Here is a 25,956-nt window from a genome sequence, read left to right as displayed (position 1 = left end):
TCCAGGCTGACACCTCCATACTTCAGTCATTGATTCAAAATAACAGCATGATTTCTCTCTCCATTCCACATGCCATTTATCCACTGTGTGGGGAAAATAGCCTGCACCAGGTTGAGAGACTTGGAAGAGAGGAGGTTTCCCCACATGCCCTGTAGAATGGATGGGTAAACTCTATGGGCCCCAAAGGACCTGGGTCTGGAAGTTCCCTTCATGTCCATTAAGTGATGATGCTCGACTTCATCTAAACCTCATTTATATCCATATATTCACACATTCTAGCGGCGTGACATGGTGGTTTGAGTGTTGGACTATTACTCTTGAGGTCAAGGTTTGATTCCCCACCCGGCCATGAAAGCTGTTGGATGACCACATGCTCTCAGCCTCAAGGGAAGGCAATGGCAAACCTGTTATGAACAAATCTTGCCAAGAAAACCTCATGATAGATTTGCCTTAGAGATGCCATAAGTTGGAAACAACTTGAAGGCACACAACAACAACAACAACAACAACAACAACAACAACAACAACAACAACAAAGCATTGAGAAGAGGTTAAAAGAGAAGCAGGGGATCTTGTTAAGACTAAAGCTCTTATTTAATTCAAAACCTCCCCACAAAAAAGTTTATAAAATTCAAGCTAAAGAAAAAATATTCCTGCTAATTGGAATTCATAGGTCCAAAGAGAAACACAGTGACTTATAAATGATTTGAGGGAGTTGGAAAAGGAAGCCGAAAAAGTCCAGGAATTGTTTGATTCTTGGTGGAGAGTAGTTGCTCGAGAGGCAGAATCTACGGAGGCCAAACTAGATGTGACACAGAATGTACCACTTAGAGTCATATTAGTTTATTTAATTATTTATTTTAAAAATAGCAGATGTTAGTATATGTGTGTGAGTGAAAGAGGTAGGAATGGAGTATGTACATATATTACTGAATGGACTATATATTGCTGAACATGGGGAAGTGAGATTCAACCACTTCCTCACCCACTTGCTTGCAATGAAAATCAATCCCTTTGACACTAATGGGAGCTTTTCTTCTTCTTCTCTTATTATTATTATTATTATTATTACCTTAATTTATAAAGCGCTGTAAATTTACACAGCGCTGTACATACAATCGTTTAGTCAGACAGTTCCCTGCCCTCAGGCTTACAATCTAAAAAGACACGACACAAAAGGAGAAGGGAGTGGTGGTGGGGAATAGGATCAGGTCCAGCAGATCTTCTCCACCTCCGAGGCCTGGACCAAGGCAGATGGACTGGAGGAAGGGCTTGGCTTCTTAATTAATGGTTAAAAGGAGGCTTCCTGGGTCAGAGAGGAGCTCGCCTCTGGGAATGCTTCTCTAAACAATATAGTCTTTAACTCAGTTTTGAAACTGGGTAGAGAAGTGATGAGGTGTGCATGTGGGGAAAGAAGGTTCCAGGAGTAAGGGGCAGCAAGCGAGAAGGGACGAATTCGGGAGGGGGCAGTGGTAATCCTACACTGTGACAGGAGACCTTGACTACAAGAGCGGAGGGTGCGAGTAGGAATGTAAGGAGAAAGAAGGTCAGATAAGTAAGGAGGGGCCAATCCATGGAGGGCTTTGAAAGTCAATAACAAAAGCTTGTACCGGATGCGGAAGGGGAAGGGGAACTAAAAGTAGGGGGGATTAGAGGTGGGAAACAGGATATATGTTTCTGTTGGGGCAAAGGAGTACAGATGCCAGCTTTATACTGAGACTGTTGGTCAGTCTAGTCAAGTATTAACTGTCAGAGGTTCAAGCACAAATTTTTCCCAGCCTTCATCTTGATACTGGAGTTTGAACCAGCATATCTGAACTATGGCCTCTTATGTGGGGAGTGAAAGGGTTAAAATCAAGTCAGATGTAAGGCCCCAGTATAATCCATCCTTCCGCAGGCTGCTAACATTAAAACCCAACACTGTGATTCCTCATTTAATTTGGCCCTGGATCTCTTGGGTAGAAACAGACTTTTAGAGGTTCCTTCAGAAGATGACTCCTCTCCTGCTTCAAAGCACCAAAGCCTGATGTCCGCTCCCAATTCTGAATACTCCATGTATCCTGTGTGGTTGCAAGGAACAAAGGGAATGCCATCCCTTTTTGTTGGAAAAGGCAACAGTAGCAGATGCTGTACTCCTTTCCCTTGGTAACCTCAATGGTGTGGGTCACCCTTGTGTCACTAATGCCGCTTTCCTTTGTTCTCCATGGCAGCACACAGTTCATAAAGCTTTCTACAGTACAGGGATTTGCTGTTAGTTGCTTTCTATAATAGAGTACTCACATTCACCATGTGCACGTCAAGTGCTGTTTACATACCACCACAGTCACAGAGCTGGATACGCGCTCTCGCTCTGTTCAAATGGGGCCCAGGGCAAGTGGGAGTTTGTATTGAGCAAGAAATTATTCAGAACAAACAGGTGCGAGGCCATGCTAAGGTCAGTTTGGTCTATAGAGAAAACAGAGATGCTTAAAGAAACTCCTTTATTATTTCTTGTTAAAGAAAAGAAATGTTTGGGCCACGATCCAGTTGGCCATGTAATTATACTGTCATAGGTGGTAGTAATGGCATAGACTACAACATAGAAGCAGGGCTAAAATGGCCACATGCAAAATGGGAACCGGTGGGAAGGAGGAAGATAACATAGGAAGCCATCTCTTTAAAGAGAGAAAGCTGCCTTACTGACTCCCACATTATTCAGGATCCAGAAGGGCAGATTTTACTAGCCCACCACTACTATAGTGTGCTTCTCACAAAAGTATTTTACATTGGTGAAATAGAGCAGTACATTGGTGTTTGTCACTAATGGGATTCTGGTTTCTGAAATCCAGACAGTTTCCAAAATAAAAGGTACCCTTAAAAAACACCTTAAAGATGATGACTTTTAAGGACCTGCATCAGTCTGATCCTGTGAGTATGCTCTAATTCATGGGTGGATAACCTGGAGCCTTCCCAGTGTTCCAGATTACTGCTCCCTTTAACCCAGATCAGCAATCAATGGCCAAAGTAGTAATCCAAAGCATCTGAAAGTTAGCCTTACCCCTGTGCAAGTAGCATTTTGTGCCCCGTCACTGAAGCAGCACCTGATCTCAGGTGATTTGCTAGTTAGCAAGTACCTATTACATAAACTCTTTCCTCTCCTCTTACCTGTTGTGTATAGCTGGTTAATGTTGTGTGAATGGATGTCTTTAAATGCTACAGCTGTGCCACAACAGGGTGAGGAGAGAATGCCAGTACATTAGCTAGGTACTGTTGTTTGGTGAAGATGGGTCCTATTACTCGCAGCTATCATAACATGACTTCTGTTCTTTGGTCTGTTAATTGTCACAGATGCTACAAGAAGGTCAACTCAACTTCTGGGCAAGGTTGAATACCATTGTGAATATATAATTTAAATACCATGAAATCATCAGGCTTTCTCTGGTGCTCTTAACATTCTTTTCTCGATGTTTTCTTGTCCAGGAGCTGCAGTGAATCTAACTCTTGTGACTCCAGAAAAAGCCATCAAGCTAGCTGCCAATGATTTCTTCCGACATCATCTTGCTAGAGATGGGTAAGTAGAATGGAGAACACTCTACACAGAATTGTTTCCATCAGGGAATGGTAGGATTTGTGCTATGATACGACACTATTACATCCCATTGTTTTCAGTTTGGAGTACTAGGCCAGGTCACAGGTGGATATCAGACTTGTTTTCTTTTCCATGGTCTCAAATATAATATGCAGCTATTTTTCATATGCCTTGGAAAAAAAGGGACACTGGCACATGCCAACTGTATAACAACTATATTTTGTGGAAAAGACGCACACTGGTTTTGCAGCTTTAAATTCTTTAGGAACTGACTTGTCCTTACTTGGTGGAAACCAACCATCAGGATGATACCCTTCCTTTCCTGTCTACGAATGATTGCTGATCATGCTGGGCCTTTGACAGCAAAGCTGAAGTCTGGCTAACCTGGTTTATTCAGTTACACTTGAGAGAAATTACTTTGTGGTTCAAATATATAGTGCTTTGGCAATCAGTGCAAAAGAAAATAATTCAGCCTTTCACAGCTTGTTTAGCTAAGTTCAGCTGTGGAGCTTTTCATCTCAAGATAACAATTCTTATCTATGCAACTGTGGAATTCCATTTCTAGGGTGTCAAGATCACACCCTCTTTTTGACACCATTGTTTCATCTGGGAATGTTAACTGTGGTACTGTGAATTTAACCACCTATAAATGACACTCTCGCAGCATTGTTTACATGATGAAAGTCTTTCTGCTATCTGTTTTTCGGATCTCCATGTCCAGTGGCCGGGAGATAACAGGCTGCATTCCTTAGAGGTTTCGCTAAATGGTTAGCCTGTAAAGTGACCACAGGACTTCAGTGCTTCTTGCTGAAGCAGTTAGCTGCCCCTTCTGATGATTACTACCCAATTTGGTTTCTGTTGAATCTAGCTAATGGAGTACTTACAGGGTATCCTTAGCTATTTTCTAATAAGTACATAGAGAGATCTTGTAGCACCTTTGAGACTAACTGAAAGAAAGAAATTGGCAACATGAGCTTTTGTAGACTTCAGTCTACTTCCTCAGGTGCATTTTCTAATATGTTACTGCCACATTTTAATTTTAATGTACTTCTCCCCCTGACTCTCAAGGACCTGCATAACCAATCTGTACTATGGACCCAATGTTGCCTTTTTTATTTTCTCTGGCCTTCTCTGTCCCCTTAGCCTTTGATTCAGCTCAAGATCTTTTTGTATCATGGATCTAGCTTTCTAATCTGTGTAACATTCCTCCTATTCCACTGTAATGCTACAAGGCTGGGCTGTTCCTTCTTATCCAGCATGCATTTAATGAGTCTTTTGTTTTGAAAAAATAACCCCCCTTTTGAAGAAAATAGTAGTTTGAGGAGTGGAAAGATCTTTGTCAAGATGATGTGGGAAAGCATTTCCCCTTTCCCTTCTCCTTGTACAACATGACCCTGTTTGTGCACTCTCCCATTCTCTTTCTCTCACACACATAGAAATTATTTTTGAGACATCAAATACATTCATACACTTAATACATTGTCGGGTCTGGTTGGTTCTTTGCTGAATCTGATAAAAACATTATTACACTATTACTTTTAGATAATTAAAGAGAGTCACAATGCTAGAGACATGTGCCTCTCTTTTCACTTGGAACTGGCTTTTACTGAATCTGTATATAATGCAGAATAAATATATCATTCTGCACTTTCCCTGCTTCCAAAAATAGTCCAGTGTCTCAGCCAAGGTTACTTTGCCATCAAAATTTCCATGGGAAAGTATCCAGAAAGGAATGAAGTACTTATAATAATTCCAGTCAATGCTGAGCAGTCCTTCATTCCTACCATTAATTTAGGCTACTGAATCCCATTGTCATCACTAACCAACAGGAGTCAAATTCAAAATACAATAATTGAGAAGTGGCTTGGATAGAGAGATGCAACAGACGCATCCTCCCAATATTTTTTGAAAACTCTACTGAGATGCTTTCACTTTCTTCAAAAATTCCTCAGTTTATTGACTCTTTGAAACATAATTTACATCAAAGTATTTCAAAGCAATATCTGAAAGCTGAAAATACATACCTCATCAAAACTAGAAATTAAGCTGTTTTGAATGAGGCCCATAGGCCATACCTTATCTAAATCTGTTACGTGTTCCACATTTCATTCTTAATTTCAATACTATGAATTAATTTTTTTTTCAGTTTGTAAGAGTGTCATTCAGAATAGAAAAAAGTAGGAGTATTTTGATATACCATTTTTTTGGCTTTCTTAACTACAACTGTTTCACAAAACAATTGCAAAATGTTGGCACAGATTTGGATTAGCTTTGTTAACTACAACTGTTTTGTAAAACAGGTGCAAAACTATGGCACATGTGTGAACCAAATTAGATAACACTGGATTTTTAGGGTTTACTTGGAACCCTGATTTGAGGTATCCATTACTCAATTTTGGGGGCATTGCAAATTGGCGGGAGTGAGTGTGTTGCAAAATGTTTCAAAACAGTTGCAAAACCTTGGCACAGATTTGAAAGGGATTCAAAATTTGGGGGTTTATAGTTAACAAAGCAGATTTTTTTTACATACCACTCCCCTCCCAAAAGTAAAAAGAAAATCTGTAGGTAAGGCAATGCATCCTAGATGAAGAACATCCATGTAACTGGTACAGTGGGCCCTTGGTATCTCCTGGGGTTTGGTTCCAGGACATGCAGTGGATACCAAAATCTGTGGATGCTCAGGTCCCATTAAATACAATGGAGCAGTGAAATGGTGTCCTTTATACAAAATGGCAAAAAGGTTTGCTTATTGAAAATGATACATATTTTAAATATTTTCAAGCCGTGGATGCTTGAATCCATGGATAAAAAAATCTGTGGATACAGAGGGCCAACTGTATTTCAAAACATGATAAAACACTAATAATAATAATAATAATAATAATAATAATATATTTATATTTTTCTGCCTCTCCCAGATGGATTGAGGTTGGATTACAGTCCACTAAAACACATACATCAGTAATAAAATACATATAAAAATACATCAATGAAAATACAATTAATTTTAAAAGCTAACTCATCATCAAGTGGTAATGCACTAGATTCATAGAAAGGTCTGAAGAGATTCACTGTTTATTCTTCTCTGTTCATACTTCAGAATCTGGAACTAACGTGTCAGAAATAACTACCATATATACTTGACTATATGTGAATGGTGGATTTGGGGCCAAAGTTAGGATTTTGATATGATACATGGATAAGTGGAGGGTAAAACTTAGGGGCTTGTAACAAAGAATGTAAAGGAATGAAGCAAAAGAAAACGATGCTAAAAAAAAACTGATAAAATTATGGCATGCATAATGTTTGTGCTCACCCTAAAGGCTGTATGGATGAGGAAGGAACTATGATAAACTGTGGCTGTGCAATGTATGGGGGAAGTGACCAGGCACAGACAGGGCTAAGAAATGCACACACGCCAAAAAAGATGTAAAGTCAAAGCTAGGGGCAAGTACATTAGCTGTGATTATACTCTTTAGCTTTAATGTGATTACTTTGCCTGATTTTAACCCAGAAAAGCTGACAAATATACACAAATGTCTTATTCATATCCTTCAGATCCCAGTACTTCTTAGCACTTCTTAGAGGGGACGCACCAAAGAGCTGCCAGTGCTGCTATTTCCAGCCCAGGCTCAAAAGGCCAGAAGCAGTACCATGGCAGAGAAAGTACAGGGGGTCAGTAGTTCTTTTAGGTGCACCCAGGATTGGCTAAGCTCTTGCCTTTTGCCACTCCACTCACAGAATAGGATGGTTCATTTTGAATAAGATTTAAAGTACAGTACAGTACTTGCATTGATCTGTGGATAAGTCAACCCAGATTTTGGAGGGCAGTTTTTTGACTAAAATTTCTAGACCAATATATGAGTATTTACAGTATGTTATTGGTAGCATTTTACTTTTGGGAATAACTAGAGCAAATTCATTACTTTTCACTTTAAGGAGCAGCATTTACTAGTTGCTCCTAAAATGTTGCTCCTACAGTAGGGTCATTATGTGAGATTTGGTGCCATAGTTATATTTCAAGTGAATTTTTAAAAAGACATTAAAGTACCTAAGAAGTGATATACTAACAATTTATCAGTAAAGCAGCACTCTTCAAATAATTAATAATGGCAATATATTGTTTTACATTTTAAAACAAGAGGGGGAGCAACATGTAACAAATTACTTTAAAACATACCAAGCCCTATCCAACCTCAGTTGAAGCTTTATAGCTGTGGTAATCATAGAGGCGAACATTAGCAGAATATTTTTCCAGATGCTCCCATGAACACAGCCAGTGCAGTTATTTGCTGAAGCAGAAGTTAACAAGTTAATTAACACTGGTGTCATAACTGCATTTCCGATGTTGTTGTCTGCCATCTCAATCTGCTGGCAGTTTATCAACCGGACCGGTTAAAAACTCTTGGGTGCCACAGTCTGTGTATTGACAATAACATATGACCATTGAAACTAAGCCCCAGGGTCAGATTGCTTTTGGGATGAATGCAAGTTCATTTCTTAACAAATGTAATTACCATGTTCTGGTTGTTAAGTGGCTTGTTTATAATTGCAAGTCCAGTTTTGTGGAACTGGTTTCATCCAGTACAAACATCTCACTATAGAGTCTGTCTTGCAGCATCCAAGAAATATTTGCATTAGGCAAAAATGGGAGCACTACATTTTTTGTATATGTACATAGATATAGAAAATGCATTAGTGCATGGCCTCTTAATGCTGTTGCTGCTTTTGCAAAGTAAATTGATGGCAAAAGTAGTGAAAGTCCAACTGTTGTTAGGACTTGACTTTTCATGTCTGATGAAGAATTACAAACCATTGCTGTAAAATGTAGAGAACCTAAAAAAGGAAAAAAATTAGGAATGAGTCAGTTCTTTTCTTGCCTTCTGATACTGATTTACATTTCCAGTGTGTGCTTGATACAGTTTCTCATCAGTTTTCAAGACCAAGCAAATACAAATGAAAACATTCCTGAAAAGTGAATATGTTGTTGCTGATGATATCCAGCATTTAATTGCTTTCAATGTGATATAATTGCTGTATAGGACATAGAAGTGATAGATTAGTCTTAGAAATGCTTGTAATTGTAACCAGAAATGATGTAACTGAGAATGCGACAAAGGTGTGGCCTCAACTAATATATTGTTAGAAAAACAATGATTACAATGTGGAAGGTGTTAGTTTTGTGTTCATATGTCTAAGCTTTTTCAAAATGTATATTCATGTGTATAATTGTATGTGACTACTTTGGAACTCATTACCTTTAATAGTATCTGAAAAGTAATGAGGTACTTTTATAGTGCTAAGGCCCTCCCACATCATGAGCAATATGCTAATAGAAAGTACTGTATTGTTTTCTACTCTTATTTTCAAGCATTCTAAATATTTTTGATTTTGATTTTTCTCAGGGCATGCTCATTATTACTAATTTCTCCCTGTGATAGCCTTGCTTTTTCATTCCTGTTTTTTAAAAAATATATTGACCTTCACTTTGTTTGTTGTCCTAAAGTAGTATTTAAAAGCTGCTGATTTTAGCTTTTCCCCATCTTAGCCACTAAGCATTATTGCATTAGTTCTTTCTTTGTGGGCACAACCAGAACCTGCAAGGAAACCGATATCTGCTTCCTCTTCTGTGTCATTGTTTTGCTTGGTGAACAGAAATGTGAGACACTTTTCTCTTACAACGCATATGAAGAATTTCCACTATGACTGCTGCTGAGCCAAATGTCTTTGAGTGTACCAGCAAGCTGTGGCTCATGAAAAGATTATTTCATGCTGAACTCCAAAACTGTTAATGCCCAATCCATAAGGATTCAGTGTATTAGGAGCATGTCCCCACACTTTTTGACTACTCATGTTTTGTCCCCTCATCTCAATGAAGAGTTTAGAATTGTGTCAACCCTATCAAGATGGTATAACCTTATGTTAGTGAAGCCACATAAAATAATAAAGGTGGTGCAGCAGCATAATAATGGGATGTGGACAGGGCGACCAGATATCCAAACTGCAAAGGAGGATGAGGCACATTAAATGTAGGACATGCAAGAAAAATGTAGGGCATTACAAAATAAAAGCAAAAAACACTAATATAAATGTAAATTCATGCTTCTTAGTCATGCTCAAAATGGAAGACATTTTGAAATTACTATTGGACAAAGGATTAAAATGTAGGACATGTACTGGAAAGGGAGGATGTTTGGGCATCCTGGATGTGGAGTACTGGAAGAGATGTGAAAGAGATACTAAGGTGCAGAGAAAAGTACGTATAAGGAATTATGGAACTCTTACAGCTAGAAGTTTCCACATAACCCCCCCCCCTTTGCTATTTTTATTTTGTTTAGAAAAGATCTACACCACCATGAGGAATAGAACTTTGATCTTAAATTTTGTTATTCTTGCAAAGTCCATCAGGTTCTTTCCTGGATGTCTGATTTCTTTAATTGCAATGCAGTTGCAGCTGTGGGGGAAACTAGCCCAGTCCTTAATGTGGCATTTGCTTAAGAGCATAATACTAGTTCAGAAGAGGTATGCACAATAACTGGCTACCAACTGTCCAAGATAATTTTAACAATCTTATAAAAAAATGTCAGTGTTTGTCATTTAAGCCATAGGTAGCTGACTTCCATGGTATGCATCTTTTCAATGGTCAACTAGTGAATGTTCAGTTTACTGAACAAGAGCACATAGTACAGTGTGCAATGTAATCCTGATTGTACACTCTTGTTTAAAATAGGAAGTGGCTTGTTCAGTAGTGTCAAGATTTGACTACATGTGCAAGAATCTCAGCAATCTGCAGGAACTTTTTGTCCACTGGAAATAGGTCAGGCATCCACCTATATTCTACTTTCTGCTCTCCCTAATGTAGAAAATAAGGTTCTATATCTTATGATTTAGAGAAAGGTTTGAAAAAGTGACTCTAATTCCTCATCTCATGGTTCAGAAACAAATATTAAATACAATTTGTTTCAAAAAACTTCCACCCAGTGTTGTCTTTATATTTTTTGTATCCTTAGGAAGTTTGTTGTTGTTCGCTGCTCTTGAGTCCACTTTGACTCATGGTGATCATGTGGATGAGACATCTTCAAGACTATGTTCTTGACTATCCTGGTCAGGTCTTGCCGGCTCAGGCCCCTAGTCAAGTCTAACCATCTGGCATGTGGTTTTTCTCTTTCTACTGTCCTTTACTTTTCCCATCATCACTGTCTTTTCTAACGAATCCTGCCTTCTCATGATGTGGTCAAAGTACCACAGTCTCAATTTAGTCATCCTGGCCTACAGGGAGAATTCAAGCTTGATCTGTTCTAGAACCCATTTCTTTGTCTTCTTGTGTGTCTATTCAGCACTCTTCTCCAGCACCATATCTCAGATGCGCTGATTTCCTTTGCATCAGTTTTATTCACTGTCCAAGTCTTACATCTGTAGACTGTGATGGGGAATGCAATGGTTTGTGGACTATTCTTACTTTAATGTTCAGAGTTAGATCTTTGCACTTTAGGATCTTGTCTAGTTCTTTCATAGCTGCCCTTCCCATTCTTAGGCCCGTTACAGACGGGCTTAAAAATACACGCAGAGCGCGTACTAGGGTTAAGACGGGGCGGTGCTTCTGCACCGCCCTAACCCTAGTGCGTGCTGTGCGCGCACAAAATGGCAGCAGCCGTTCCACATGGCCGCCGCCATCGATACGTCACGGCCGCGCCGCCTCCAAACGAGGCGGCGCGGTTGTGACGTATTGGGGTTGCGGCAGGGCGCCTAGGGAGCCCTTTCCGCGACCCCGGAAGGAGCTCCATTTCAGAGCTCCTTCCTGGTTTGGTCCGCTGGGCGCAGCCTTCAGACCGCTGCGCCCAGCGGACCAAAGGAGAAAGGGGCCAAACCTCCCCGCCGCCGTGGAGTGTCCTTAGGGCTTGAAGCCCCAAGGACACCCCTTTCCAGGCTGCGGGGAAGGGGCCTTTTGCCGCTTCCCCGCAGCCCGGAAAGCGGCGGATCGGGGCTTCAGCGGCTGCCGCTCTGGCCGCTGAGGCCCCGATCCGGCGGGGAAAGGTGCGCCTACAGGCCGCCCCTAAGGGGCGGTGTGTAACGCGCCTTAGTCTCCTTTTGATTTTTTGACCGCAGTCTTCATTCTGGACTATATTTAATCCAAGATATGGGAACTTTTTGACTATTTCAATTTGCTTGTTGTCTTAGACTTCTTCCATGGTCATTATTTTTGTTTTCTTAATGTTCAGCATTAAGACTACCTTAGTGCTTTCCTCTTTGACTTTCTTTCAGTAATTGTTACAAGTCCTTGTTGGTTTCTGCTAGTAATATTGTGCATATCTTAGGTTGTTAATGCTCATTCTTCTGATTTCCATTCCTCCTGCCTCAGACTCTAAGCCTGCTGTGCAAAGAATATTTTCTACATAGAGATTGAATAAATAGGGTGATAGTGTGTAACTTTGCCTTACTCCTTTGCCAATTGGGAACCATTCTGTTTCTCTTAAGAAGTAACTTCTTCAGTAACCTTAAGAAGTAACTTCTTGCAAATGTTCAGATTTTCTGTAGGATCTATAAAGTTCTCGAACAGCTCAGTTCCCAGCCAGATTGCATTTAATGTTCCAGTAGCAGGCATGGATTCCTTGGGAGGATTGTTGCCATCTCTTTTATCTTCCTTCATACCCATGTGATTTGAAAATTCCTCTCTGTGTTTTCAGAAAAGAAATCTACCTTGAGTGATTTGATAATCTTCACTCTGCCCTTATCTTATACTGACAATCCCCTTAGATGGAGATAAAATGGAATCTAAACAGTTGTGCAGACTTACGAATTAGCTGCATGCGGTTTTCTATGTCATCTGTTCCATATCTTAAGAGAACTGAACACAATAATTGCGGAAGCTTTAAACAGCACAGTTCCTCTAGGCAAGGACTGATCCTTATGCTACTTGGCTCTTCTCTCACAGAGGTGAAGGTGCTGACAGCTCACAGATAGTGAATTTCAAATGTGTTCTGTTTTGGTGTGAAGAAATGACTTTGTGACACACCAAGTACAGCTCCAGCTGTTAATGCAAATTGATATCTAGTAGACAGATCCTCAAGAGCTTTGAATCTTCTTAGCAACTGCATCAGTTGATACTGTTGACAGAGCTAGACTAGTTTTTGCTCCGATAATCTTTGACATTCACAAAGAGTGTCTCTCCCTTCCCCTTTTAAACCAAGCTTACCTACTGTAGTTTTTCTCATTCATTTGTGTTTTTTCTTTGTTGTTTAAGTGATGGCATAGCCTCCTCCCTTCCTCCTTTTACACGGTTCTGGGATGGAATGCATTGGAGAATAATGTACTGATTCAAAATGTTGCAGTTATGGGGATTTGTTACATTAGTTTTGCTTCCAGACAGCAGTTTCTCAGCACTGATGTAGCAATAACACAAGGTACTGAACACAACATTTATTAAAGAGCCCTTTCTTGCAATACCATTTGCTTATTATTTAGTAGCCTGTGGAACAGTTGCTGAACCATCCATACTCATCCTTCTTCTCCATTTAGTCTGAGGTGGCCAGCACAGCAGTCAGCACACTGCTCTTATGACAGGCAGGTGCCCATAAGCTGATTTAGCATGTCTGTTGCTCATGAAAGCACTTTAATTGCTGGAGGAAAGTTGCATCTGGAAGTATCCTTATGAGTGGTGTTAATATGCTTGTGAATCCCATGTTTTGTGTCTTGCATATATCAGGCAGCAACTTTGAGACTGACTGAAAGAAAGAAGTTGGCTGTGTGATCTTTTGTAGTTTTATTTTGTAGCAAATGCATCTGAGGAAGTACAGTAGACTTAATAATAATAATAATAATAATAATAATAATAATAATAAAATTTTTATTTATATGCCGCCCTTCCTTCGATCAGGGCGGCTCACAGCAGATAAAATACATACAAATTAAAAATCATACAATTCAATAAATAAAACCAACAATAAAAAGCCCCTTAGCCCAACCTCTTGGCCACGAAAGAGGAGGGAGGCCCACAGGATATCTATTCGGGGAATGCCTGTTGGAATAGGAAGGTTTTAAGGTCCTTCCTAAATTGGGCCAGGGTGGTAGACGAGCGGAGCTCTGTGGGCAGCGCATTCCAAAGGGCTGGGGCAGCTATGGAAAACGTCCTCCGAGAAGCAGAGGCTAACCTAGCCCCAGGCACCTTCAGTAGCTGCTGCCCAGACGTTCTGAGGGTGCGAGGCGGAATGTATGGGGAGAGGCGGTCCTTTAGGTATCCTGGGCCCAAGCCATTTAGGGCTTTATAGGTAATTACCAACACCTTATATTGAGCTCGGAAACGAATGGGCAGCCAGTGGAGGTCTTTCAAAATCGGTGTTATATGGCTGGTCCTGGGAGCACCAGTGACCAGCCGGGCTGCCATGTTCTGTACCATTTGCAGTTTCCGAGTTTGGTATAAGGGTTGCCCCATGTAGAGTACGTTGCAGAAATCCAATCTCGAGGTTACCAGAGCATGTACAACAGTTTCAAGGTCCCTCTGGGCCAGGTATGGACGCAGCTGGCGAATCAGCCGAAGCTGATAGCAGGTGCTCTTGATCGTCGCATTCACCTGAGCTGTCAGGTGAAGCGACGAGTCAAGAAGCACCCCCAGACTGCGGACGGAATCCTTCACAGGGAGCGTAACCCCGTTCAGGACAGGTGGAACCACCGCTATTCCTGGACCAGGAGAACCTATCACTAGTACCTCCGTTTTCTCTGGATTCAGCTTGAGTCGGTTTTCCCTCATCCAGCCCATTACTGACTCTAGACAGGCCACGAGCGGAGAGACGCCATCCCCAGTCACTGCATCAGTCGGAGACATAGAGAAAATGATTTGGGTGTCATCAGCATACTATGCGTAAGTCTATGAAAGCTCATGCTGCCAACTTCTTTCAGTTAGTCTCAAAGGTGCTACAAGAAATCTACATACTGATTTTACAGACTAACATGGCTATATCGTTGAATTCTTGAATATATCAGTTCTTCCATCTCAAATTATCTTAAGTGGTAGAGTGGAGTGGACATTTACCTTGTGAAAACCTAAAGAGAGAAATGTAAGACCCATTACCTTCTGAGGTTGAAACTACAGTACTTTCTGGATGGATCACTGATTTATCTCAGTTCTGAGATGGCCTTTTTATTTCTGGTAGGGATTACTAAATTGTTTGCAGATAGGTAGAATGTTTTTCCCTAATTTGATAATTTTGTCTTTTCTAGTCTTCTATAGTGTGAGCTTGACATTAAGCGCTCATTCCTCTAACAAGAACTGAGAAAAGGAATTCAAGACTAGGAATTGCAATGATATGAAATACTGTACTAACTATACTCTTACTTACAAGTTTATCTGCTACATAGATTTTAGAAATGGTAGAAGGGAGAAATATTTGTAACAACACTTTGTCTTAAATATTTTATTCATCATTCTAAAATAAGTGTTCCCATTTTTCAGGGAATAAGTGGTTTGGATGATACAGAGAAAAATACATTTTGCCATAATTTTCCCACTTTTGCCCTGGTCTCTTAAGCAAGTGTACAGAATTTACCAAAGAAGGCACCTTTTTAGATTGTGATGTCAAATGTGGTGGTGTTGTTTTTTCCCCAAACAAAACATTATTGTACTAAATATCTTGAATTTGAAGTGTTGGATTTTAGGAGGAGGTGTGAAAAAGGGAAGGAAGTTATTCTTGGCTGGTAACATCTGTTGTTATATTCTAGAAAGATAAAGCAATTCTAGAGCCATTTCTTGATTCTCCTACAGGCCACAATGTAGTTTGGATGTGTCAGTCAACAGTGCTTTGCTCTGGGCTTTGCATGTTCATTGTAAATCTTTTAGCATAACCTTGAGTTTAACCCATCCATTTTAAGATGGGTTGCCCTAAATGTGTGAGGACCTCTCACATAGTGCCACCTGTTTGGAACCAGTGTAATTTACACTATAACCGAGATAACAACTTAGTGCCTATTACTGTGGTGGATTTATATCCAGGAAGTCTATGGTTAGCCCCAAGATGACACTGTGCCTTCAGGTCTTGCCAAGATGAGTCTTCTGTGTTCTTTCCTCTAGTGTTTGCTTTTCATTTTCATGTATGGGCACTTATTGCCTAATAGACATGTTTGTATTTGCAGGCAGCTTTCTTTTTGGGAATGTAATGGAACATAATGGATGAACAGGAGAGATGCTCACTGGATTGTAGTGGAGCAAGAATACAGCTTCCACATGTGCCTGAATTCTTCTAGGGGCACTTTTCCTGCCAAGCAAGTCTTTGCCACTTTAACAATAGCTCTTTTGGATTTCCAGCACTTCTGTTTTTCATTTCAATGTCTCTCTGCTGCCTAGAGCAGTTTATGTCACTTCATTGTTTGTTTATTTCATTGCATTCATTACTGAAAATGTCAGGTTTGGGGATATTGAAGCACACTCATTCTCCAAAACATGTTAGATGTCTGCATAATACTTGTTAGATGCATAAAGAAGAGGTGGGGGGCAGGGGGTTGGATGGGATGGCCCTTGTGGTTTCTTCCAACTCTATGATTTTATGATTTCATGGAAAGTAACCAAGCCTGTTCTTTGCTTTGCCTGAAAACTGCTGGATCATTCATCTCCTTTTCTTTGTGTCTCTCTCTTTCTCTCCCATCTTGATGTTAGGAAGAAGCTGTCGCTACTGAAGGAAATGCTGGCTGGCTGTGGGGCAGGGACCTGCCAGGTGATTGTCACCACCCCCATGGAGATGCTCAAAATCCAGCTGCAGGATGCAGGCCGAATTGGTACCTCATCTATCTCTCTTCTCTCTTCATAGTACTCATGCAGCAACAAAGAATGCCTCTGAGTTTTCCCCTGATAATAGGAGAGGACTGAAAAGAGTGGCTGGAGGGAAATAATAGATCAGTCACCTTTGGATAACAGTTTACAAAGAGCAGCACACTACCTAAAACAGGCAACCCTGACCCACTAATGGGGAAAAAATTAGCTGTCTCTTAGGTGTTTCCTTGGCATTTCTTCTTTTTCTGTACCACCTTTCTCCCTTCCCTTGGGTCTGGCAGCCTTTAACATTGATAACTGATGTTTTTGCCACAGACAAGCTTCACCTACCATTGTTATGTTTCCCATGCCTCCTCCACCTTCTGGCACTTTGAGAGGGGGTGGACAATTTCAAGCCAACTAGTACTCCACAACACTGAATCCTTCCTCTTGGAACAGAGGTATGAAGCGTAGGGTGAAAGGTGTGTGGGGTGGATGGCTAATGCTGTGCCTCCACCTACTATTTTAACAATTAATTCTAATAAAACAGGAGAATAAAACTGCTTAGCCCAGCAAAGTTCAGTGGGCAAGTGCTGCTGCTGTTGCCACAGTCTGCACCTTTTGCGGAACTGAGTCAACCACACTATTTATTTCCTACAGTTCTAACATAAATGCATAGCTAGTGGGATAAAATAAATAAACAGTGGCTCACGTCTGGGACTTTTTATTTCCCCCTTTGCTTTCCTTTGTTACTTTCCGCTCCCTCTTCTATTTCCCATTGTAATTTAAATTATCTGTTACAAATAAAATTAAGAAAACTCTAGAAGGTTTCTCACTGCTGTACAAAGCTGGGTTATATTATCTTTGTTGCAACAGAAACTATGTGCACTGTTTCTGGCAATAGTTTTGGTTTAGCCAGGGGTTGACATGGATGCCATCTTCTGATAAAATAAGAGCATTGCAGTTGGGAGTAGCTTGCAGGGAGGCTGAGAGAACGGGATCAATCTCAAAGATACTTTTAGAGAGGGTGCAGTGTTCCAAACACTTCCTGGAGCTATGGACCCTAAAAGATTGACCCTGTAAATATGGAAGGGTTATTGCAAAGCTTAGGGTTAGGGCTATCTTCAACACATGCAAGGACCTAACATAAAAAGTGACATTGCCACCTCTGCCATTTTTTTGTGATTTACCACTAACTGCCAGGACAGAAGCTGAGGTAGAAATTGAAGAAACGTTATATATGCAACAGAGTGTGCAGAAAGTGGAGAGATCATATTTTTGAAAGGGCTTGCTCTAAATACCAGCAGTTTACACAAACAGAATCCTAGGCACTGTGGAGTGGCAGTGAGGACAGACAAAAACTACATAGCCTTGAACATTTCACAGATTAAAACTGAGATTGCATGTGGCCAAGCACCACCAGAGTGTAGTCAAGATGGCAAAAGTTATAAATGAGGAGAATCATACAAGATAGGAGAGGCTACAGCACTTTGCTTTTGCCTGAACCTACTGGGAAGGGCACGAGTCTCCTCTTTCTCTTTGCGTCCCCTCCCCCCATTGAGTTAATTGAGTGCAACTGCAACAGTGGACCCAGTTGGCAGCAATTCGAAGTAAGCCAAAGACAAATGAAGAAACTGGGAGAAGGAGGGAGAATATGAGACATTTTAAAAGCAGTTGGAAAAGTGTAACAACAGAATGAATTGGCACTGTTGCTGCAAAATCAGTACTTGGTGGGTATGGAACAGAAACATCCAAATGCTGTAGTTTGAGAATAAAGTTAGTTCTCAGGGTTGGCTAGTGTTATGCCTCAGTTTACTAGGGATCATGTTCCCTGTTTGGTCAACATCAGATACTCTTCCAAGTAGCACCCCTATTGTTTGCTTGCCAGTTTCTCCTTGAAGAGTATTATAGATCCAGGAGAAGTGAAACCACATTTGAGACATAAATGGGGAAAGTTGAGATGCTTGGCCAAAGCTCTCAACTCTTGCTGCAGGATATCTTTTTTTGACAACTGATCTCACCAGGCATTTTGGGGTACATATACAGCATATTCCTTGCATGTGTTGTGCACTTCAAAATATGAATAAAATGAACAGTTTTATGATCAAGGCTAAACTATATGTGATACCAGCAAGCCCATATCCTTAAGCTTAGATCTTTTCCTCTCAGGGAGAAGGGGGTGGATAGCTAATTCTAACAGTAAAGGGACTCACTAGCCTGCCATCTACTTTCTGCAAAGCTCTCTTCCGCTAAGCAATTTTGTCCAGAATTGAAATATGCAATAGGGAGTGTGTTCAGTAGAAGAAAAGCCCTGGGGAGGGGCAAACTAAGAAGAAACATGGAGGGGATTCAGGTTCCTTTACTCACATCACTTTTTGTCAAAAAGTCAGATTCTATAACAACACTTTATACATGACCAAGGCAGACACAGATGTTAATTAGTCAGCTACAATTATGTCTCATGTAGCTCCTGCTCTTGTATGGTACACAGTTGGCATTTTCACTGTTGTAGATGCAGTTATGTGTGTCCCACGCATTATATAACTAGAGTGCAGTGCTGGCTCTAAGCAATATTGTTCCCTATCTTTTGGGGCTACCCTGTTTACCCTGATTTAGAAACAAGATATTGTGTTTAGTTAATGTCCTAATGTACATGACATGAGTTGTATTTGTGCTGTAGCATCAGCTTTGTATGGTAGATTGTAAATGACCATGCTTTCACAATTCTTTTACAGCTGCTCAGAAGAAACTTATGGCAGCACAGGCCCAGCTAAATCCTTCAACTGGTGCTGCAGCAGCAGAGTCAGTCGTGGAGACAAGAACCACAGCAATGCAAATCACGAGGGAACTGCTCCGGAGCAAAGGCATTGCCGGACTTTATAAGGGACTTGGAGCTACGTTGCTAAGGTGGGCCTTCTTCCAGGACAGAGGCAAGAGTCATGAGGCCCTCCAGGTATTATTGGACTGCAAGTCCCAGCAGCCCAAGCCAGCATAGCCAATGCTGTGGAATGCTACGCATTGTCATCTAAGAACATCTTGAGAGATGTATGTTTTCCACTTTTTCTCTAGCCCTTCTGAAGAGCATAGTTTAAAATCCAAAAGGACCACTAGTAAATGTGTGCATACGTGTGCGCATGTACGTGCACATGCACACACATGCTGATAGGAAGGTGGACCATAATGTTTGGTTCCTTGCATATTCTAGTTAAATAAATTGGTATTGCTGCCTGGCTCAGATTTGTATTATTAATATAGTGTCATTGACAATTGGTGGCTTACAGTGTAACACAAGAGAAAGAACTAGAGAGAACGATCTTTCCCAAGAAGTTTGGTGTATAAATTAGAAGTTTGGGAAACAGCCAGGGGAGGAGAGGAAGTGCAGGAAAGTGAGAGCCAGGGTGATGAGGAATGAATATGGATTATTTAGACATTGATTCAGTGCTAGATGTCAAAGGGTTGGTGATGCACTGCACTGGAAATATGCTAAATGACATATTTCTAAGATGAGAGTCAGAACAAAGCTGGCTGAAGCTTCTTTGTACACACAGCTAGCTGTGATAGTGTGAGCAGCCAGTACTATTTAAAGTCTAAGGCCTGTTACAGACAGCCAAAATAAAGCTGCTTCGAGTCACAGTGGAGGTATGGTGTTTCAATGATGCATGCGTCCTAAGAGTCCAGAAGCCACACCAAAGCCATGCTCCAGTCCTTAGGGCTGGAGCATGGCTTTGGCGCGACTTCTGGACTCTTAGGACGCGTGCATCATTGAAACACCATACCTCCACTGTGACTCGAAGCAGCTTTATTTTGGCTGTCTGTAACAGGCCAAAGACAAACAGCTCTTATCTTTGTCCCTTACAGTCTTCTCCTTTTTCAGGGATGTACCTTTTTCCATTGTTTATTTCCCACTGTTTGCAAACCTGAACAAACTGGGACAGAAGACCCCTGATGTAAAAGCTCCGTTCTATGTGTCCTTTCTTGCTGGATGTGCAGCAGGCAGTACAGCTGCGGTAGCAGTTAATCCTTGTGATGGTAGGTACTGCAGTGAAGTATGGCTCAGGTGATGAATGGAAGGAATGAAGAGGTTCACCCATCAGAACTGTTGGCAATAAAAACTGTGATGGAGGGGGCAGAAGTCTTGATGTTTCTGTCTTGAGAACAGAGTTTTGAAAGGTTACCTTTGATGCTAACACACTAGCATTGTGTTCAGTTAAACTAATCTCTTAAATTTTCCAGCTCATTTTTCATCTCTTAAAATTAAAATTCAAAAAATGGTCCGAAAGGCCCATTCTGCTGCCCAAAATATGTTTGAGTAACATTGCAGATTATGCAAAGGTATTGTTATAATACATGAAGGAACAACATTAGCTCAAAAATAGTAACAATTAATGCTGTTAACAAGTTACTTTCAGGTACTGGTTGAGATATCAAGAGTCATGATAATTTAAAAATATATAACATCTCATCCAGTGGTGAGAATAAGGACAGAGTTGCACAGCTTCTAGCACTGGATGAAAGTGTAGGTGAAGGGTGTATATTTTATCATGGAGGAGAATTGGAAAGACAGAACAAGCCAAAAGCTTCTCTTGTAGAAAGGGAAAATCTTCCACTTTTGCTTAACAGTGTTGGGAACTGTATATAACATAGACATGATGTTGTCTCTGTCTGAATACTGAAGAGGTAAGATGGGGGTTGCATAGGAGAGATATGGGATTGACAGCGTTTTTGTTCAAATGTCTCATTTTCAGTACTGCAAGCTACGATTTGGAGGATCAGGATCAAGCCCTATCTTTGTGCATTTCCTCCCTCCCCCCCCCCCCCCCCCGTCTCCTCCTCACATATACTTGTACATAATAAATAATATACTGATTTCGTCAAACCATCATTATGTGTATGTTGCAGGTTTTCAATCCTGTTTTGGAAATTAGAGCTAATTAATTTGGACATAACAGCAAATTATGCTTTCATGAAATCAGAAAGTTACTTGTTTAACTTGCTGTTGTGTGTTTTCAAGTTGTTTTAAGCTTACGGTGATCCTAAGGCAAACCTATCAAATAGCTCTCTTGGCAAAAAAATTTTTCAGGCTATGATGTCACCTCTTAACTTTCCCTTTCCCAGGCTAAACATACCCAACTCCCTAAGCCACTCATAGGGCATGGTTTCCAGACTTTCCACCATTTTGGTCACCCTCCTTAGGACATGCTTCAGTTTGTTCATATCCATCTTGAACTCTGGTTCCCAGAACTGGGCGCAGTATTCCAGGTGAGGTCTGACCAAAGCAGGATACAGTGGCACTATTACTTTCCTCAATCTATATTCCTATTGATGCAGCCTATGATCATACTGGCTTTTTTAGCTGCCACATAATGCTGTTAACTCATGTTCATCTTGTGGTCTACTAAGACTCTTAGATCCCTTACACCTGTGCTGTTGTCAATCCAGGTGTCACCCATCCTGTATCTTTGCCTTTCATTTTTTTCTTGTTAAGTGTAGTACCTTACATTTTCCCCTGTTGAAATGCATTTTGTTAGTTTTGGCTGTCTAATCTGTTAAAGTCATTTTTAATTCTCATCCTGTCCTCTAAGATATTAGTTATCCCTCCTAGTTTGGTGTCATCTGAAAATTTGATAAATATGCCTGCTATTCCATCATCCAAGTCATTTACAAAGGGGTTGAATAACACTGGACCCAGAACAGAACTCTGTGGCATCCCACTAGTCACTTTTCTCCAGGATAAAGAGGAGCCATTGGTGAACACCTTTTGGGTTCGATCAGTCAGCCAGTGATAAAAACACCCTTGGATGCCACCCCTTTTATAGAGAGAGAAAAGCTCACATAATCCTATCCTAAAATCCCCCAAAGACTTGGGTTACACACATCAGGGAAAGCACTGCAAGACTTTGTTGCAGAACTCTACTGTGTATGTCATCCTCTGAAAGGCTTAGAGTTGATGGGGAACATGGCAGAGAGGCAGTGAAGATTTTCATACCTGGCATAAACATTGCTGCAACATGGTTCAATCGTCCTGAAAAGGTGGAGGAAGTGTGCATGTCTGAATGCCAGGCACGCTTCCTCAATCATCATGGAAACATGGCTCCCTCCTTTGCGTCCCTGAATCGTTCCTGGGGAGTGAATTTCCTATGAACGCAAAGTTTGCGTTTATAGGAAATCCGCTCCCCTTGCAACAATTCAGGGACGCTAGAGGGAGCCACGTTTACATGACGATTGAGGAAGCGCACCTGGCGTTCAAACACATGTGCTTCCTCCACCTTTTCAGGACAATTGAGCCATGTTGCAGCGACGTTTATGCCAGGTATGAAAATCTTCACAGTAGTGTTTTGAAGAGAGAGGTCACTTGTTCATCATGACAGTGGCAGTTAGCAAAAGGACATCCAAATTATAAAGACTTCATGGAAGAAGAGGTGTAAACAGAAGGTCATAAAATCTCAGCATTGACAGGATTCTTGCATGTGGTTAAATGGATAAAGCAGGACTGGAGAAATTAATGATGTGCAGACCTAGAGCGCAGACAGTAGCCAATTTTGTTTCTTCTTTCCCCAGTAATCAAGACGCGACTGCAGTCCTTGCAGAGGGGAGTCAATGAAGACACATATTCAGGGATAATAGACTGTGCCAGGTAAAGAATCTCTTTACTGATCACCGGTAGGTGAAGCCTGGGCCTCAGTCCCAAGGATGTCATTAGTGAATAGTTACAGTTAAAGGATGGTGTTCTGAATAACTGCAAACAAAAACAATGACTTGTTTTTACATGTGAAATGTTACATGACTACTTTAGTCAAGTTGTGGTGCTATTATTAAAATATAATGAAGCTGCTAACTAGGTCTTCTGATAAACATAAGCCCCTGGAGTGAACCTCTTCTTCTTCCCCTTGTCCTCCTTATTTTGCCTTGTTCCTAACATCCATTTGCTAGTCAGCCTGGATGTTTATCCATTGCCCATTATTAAGTCCTTACCAGGCATGGTTTTGGTTGGATCTGGCAAGGGCAGCAGGGCAAGGTTGATGAATATGTGAAAGAAATATGCAGCAGATTACACTGACGCTCTGACATTTTACCTAATTCACAACAGAATACCCACTGGGTTGAGCAGGGAACTGAAACTTTCATCTTGCTGTAAATTCCATTTTTTAAGAAACCCTGGAATAACTATCCAGAGCCATTTTGACCATTCCTCAGATTGCCTGATAGAGGCAGAGCATCTTCAATAGCACCTTAGCATCTGCATTCCTGCAAGCCAGATGCTAAGATGTTAAGTAGGTACTGCCAAATCTAAAAGGCAGCTGGCTGGGCATGAGAGAACAGGACATAGCTTTCATGGAAGCCCTGTCATCTGCACAGTTTAGCCCTACTCCTATGTAGGGACATGCCTGCATAGGGCTTCACGTTATACAGTTAATAAGTGTTTTCTGCTCTGTGCAGTGTGCTATAAAACATGTTGGGGACATAGGATAGCTAAGGAAGCAGATGTTCTGACAGGCAAAGCTGTGATAAGGCAGAGTTGTGACTAAGATGCATAGTAATAATCTGTTTTCTCTGTGTACTTTTAAAGGAAAATCTGGAGGAAAGAAGGTCCCACAGCCTTTTTGAAGGGGGCATATTGCAGAGCCCTGGTCATTGCCCCACTCTTTGGTATTGCACAAGTGGTTTATTTCATCGGCATTGCTGAATACATCCTAGACATGCTTCCAAGGCGCCGGGATTAACCTCCCTCACACCTCTTCCCATCCAGTTGGAATTCATCGTAGTATTTTTCCCCCCCTTTTTTGCCATCGTGGTGTCAGCAACATCACAAAGGGTTAAAGCGGTAACAGTGGGAATGAATATTGTCTCCAAAGCAAGTTATTTTTCCTCTTTTCAACATGACCCCCTCCATTACCCAGGGAAGATACCTAATTATGCATATCACTATTTAAATTATCAGTCTCAAAGACACTGACTAGCCCAGGTCTGGTGTTTCTCTTGGTAAGGGGAAAGTGAACCACCCTTGTCCTCTGAATTACTACTCAGTCAAGATGAAGCAAGAGAACTTATTTTCCCACCCTCATTCTTGATTATCAGGCCTCTGGAGAAGAGAAGGGGCAGGTACCCATTAAAAGGGAGGCCATTTTGTCAATTAAAAAGGCAGGTAATTATCAAAATCAAAATTTTTGTTTTTAGATGGGCCTCCTAAGCATTCTTCCTTCAGTTTCATTGGACTTAAATGAACTCTTTGGACATCAAAGGAGGGTGAAAAGGGAACAGTGAATCTTCTATTTTGATTTTATGAAAGGGACAACCTTCCTAAGTGGGTGTGCTTGGGCAGAACATATTCTCTGCGCTTGTGTACTCAGTCTCCAGGGAGCATGTCTGTGGCAACATGGTGCTGTCCAGTGTCATGAACTAGCTGTGAACTATTGTGGCATGGGAAGAAGTGAATAATTTTGGGAACAATTTTTATTTTATTTTATGCTGGGGGGAAACCCAACCTAGTAATACATTCCTTTCAATAAGCCTGAGTGATGTTTGTAATGCTGCTGTCCTGCCCTGGTGTTTTGATTGTCTGTGTCTTTTGACTGGTGCCTAAAATAAGTAAATTCCTCCCATATTTCCCTCTTGGGAGCCCAGATAATGCCAAAGGGTAATTTAGGAACAGCTGATCTCTGTTGTGGCTACCATACAGTATGTGGTACAGAGAAACTTCACCCAGTTGAAATCAGTAGAAATCATCCTGCACATTTCTGGAGGTTCAGGGATGCTGGAGTCAAAGGAAAGAATCTGTTTTACAACAGCTGGCTTTTTTCTTTTGATGGGACTCCACTCCAGTGAACTTTGCGGGGGGATACTAGCTATTTTTCTTGTCCAAGCTAAAACTGGCAGCTGAGACTGGTTTGTGTGTTTGTTTCAGAGTTTGGAAAAATTACTTTTTGAACTACATCACCCAGAATCCCCGAGCTAACATGGCCAATGGATATGCTGGCTGGGTATTTCTGGAAACATTAATCCAAAGGAGTAACTTAAAAATTCTGCTCTTTAACAGAGACTTCCAGAGGCTCTGCCTTTGAAGGAATATATATATGAATACAGTGTGTGCACGCACGCGCGCGCATGCACGCACACACACACACATATATATATTCCTTCAAAGGTAGAGCCTGATTTTCCTTTATTCTTTTCAACAGTTGCTTAGAGATAGCTTTACTTTGCTGGAGAAATATCAAAGGCAGTTCTGATTCAGGCCTTTTGTTTCACTGGCTTCTGCCTTTTTAAAAAAAATGTTATTGCTCTTAGTAATATCGGTTTCCTGCTTCTCAAGGCTGATACAGTGCTGCTTAAATTTCCAACATTGCAGGGCATTTTTAAAAACTTGCTCTTAATATTTCCCACACTTTTGCTTATAACTTGTCTCTTGTTTTTGATGTTTCTCTGCTTCTGTAGATTCCTTTAAACAACACTTTGTGCATTCATTCCATAGAAAAGAATTTTATATACAGATGGCATCCCTGTTCATAACTGCCCTTGGTAATATCTTAAATGATTTCTAAAGTTCGTGTCATTGTTGGATCAGAGATATTTTTTAATGTAGCATTCTCTTTGTTTTTCCAGATCAAGTGATTAGCCCCAACCAGAACAGACTTACTGAATTAATAGAATTTAC

General features: G+C 40.9%; 1 protein-coding gene across 2 annotated transcripts in view; it reads left to right on the top strand.

Moving 5' to 3' along the window:
* The window catches only part of LOC149314342 (mitochondrial glutamate carrier 1-like), an 87,870-nt gene extending 62,462 nt beyond the window's left edge, over nucleotides 1-25,408 (top strand). For both annotated transcript variants that reach the window (XM_089520899.1, XM_089520900.1), the window contains exons 5-10: nucleotides 3,460-3,550; nucleotides 16,212-16,330; nucleotides 19,040-19,211; nucleotides 20,179-20,333; nucleotides 22,863-22,938; nucleotides 23,872-25,408. In XM_089520899.1, the coding sequence (XP_089377025.1) occupies nucleotides 3,460-3,550; nucleotides 16,212-16,330; nucleotides 19,040-19,211; nucleotides 20,179-20,333; nucleotides 22,863-22,938; nucleotides 23,872-24,025 (767 nt within the window). In that variant the 3' untranslated portion in view covers nucleotides 24,026-25,408. The remainder of the gene's footprint in view (nucleotides 1-3,459; nucleotides 3,551-16,211; nucleotides 16,331-19,039; nucleotides 19,212-20,178; nucleotides 20,334-22,862; nucleotides 22,939-23,871) is intronic.
* The last annotated feature ends 548 nt before the right edge of the window (nucleotides 25,409-25,956 follow it).

This window comes from Sceloporus occidentalis, unplaced genomic scaffold, assembly GCF_023333645.1.
Source record: "Sceloporus occidentalis isolate IW3139 unplaced genomic scaffold, rSceOcc1.0.p SCAF_4, whole genome shotgun sequence".
NCBI lineage: Eukaryota > Metazoa > Chordata > Lepidosauria > Squamata > Phrynosomatidae > Sceloporus > Sceloporus occidentalis.
The sequence above is the reverse complement of the archived record's forward strand: the minus strand, read 5'-3'. Positions and strand labels throughout refer to the sequence as shown.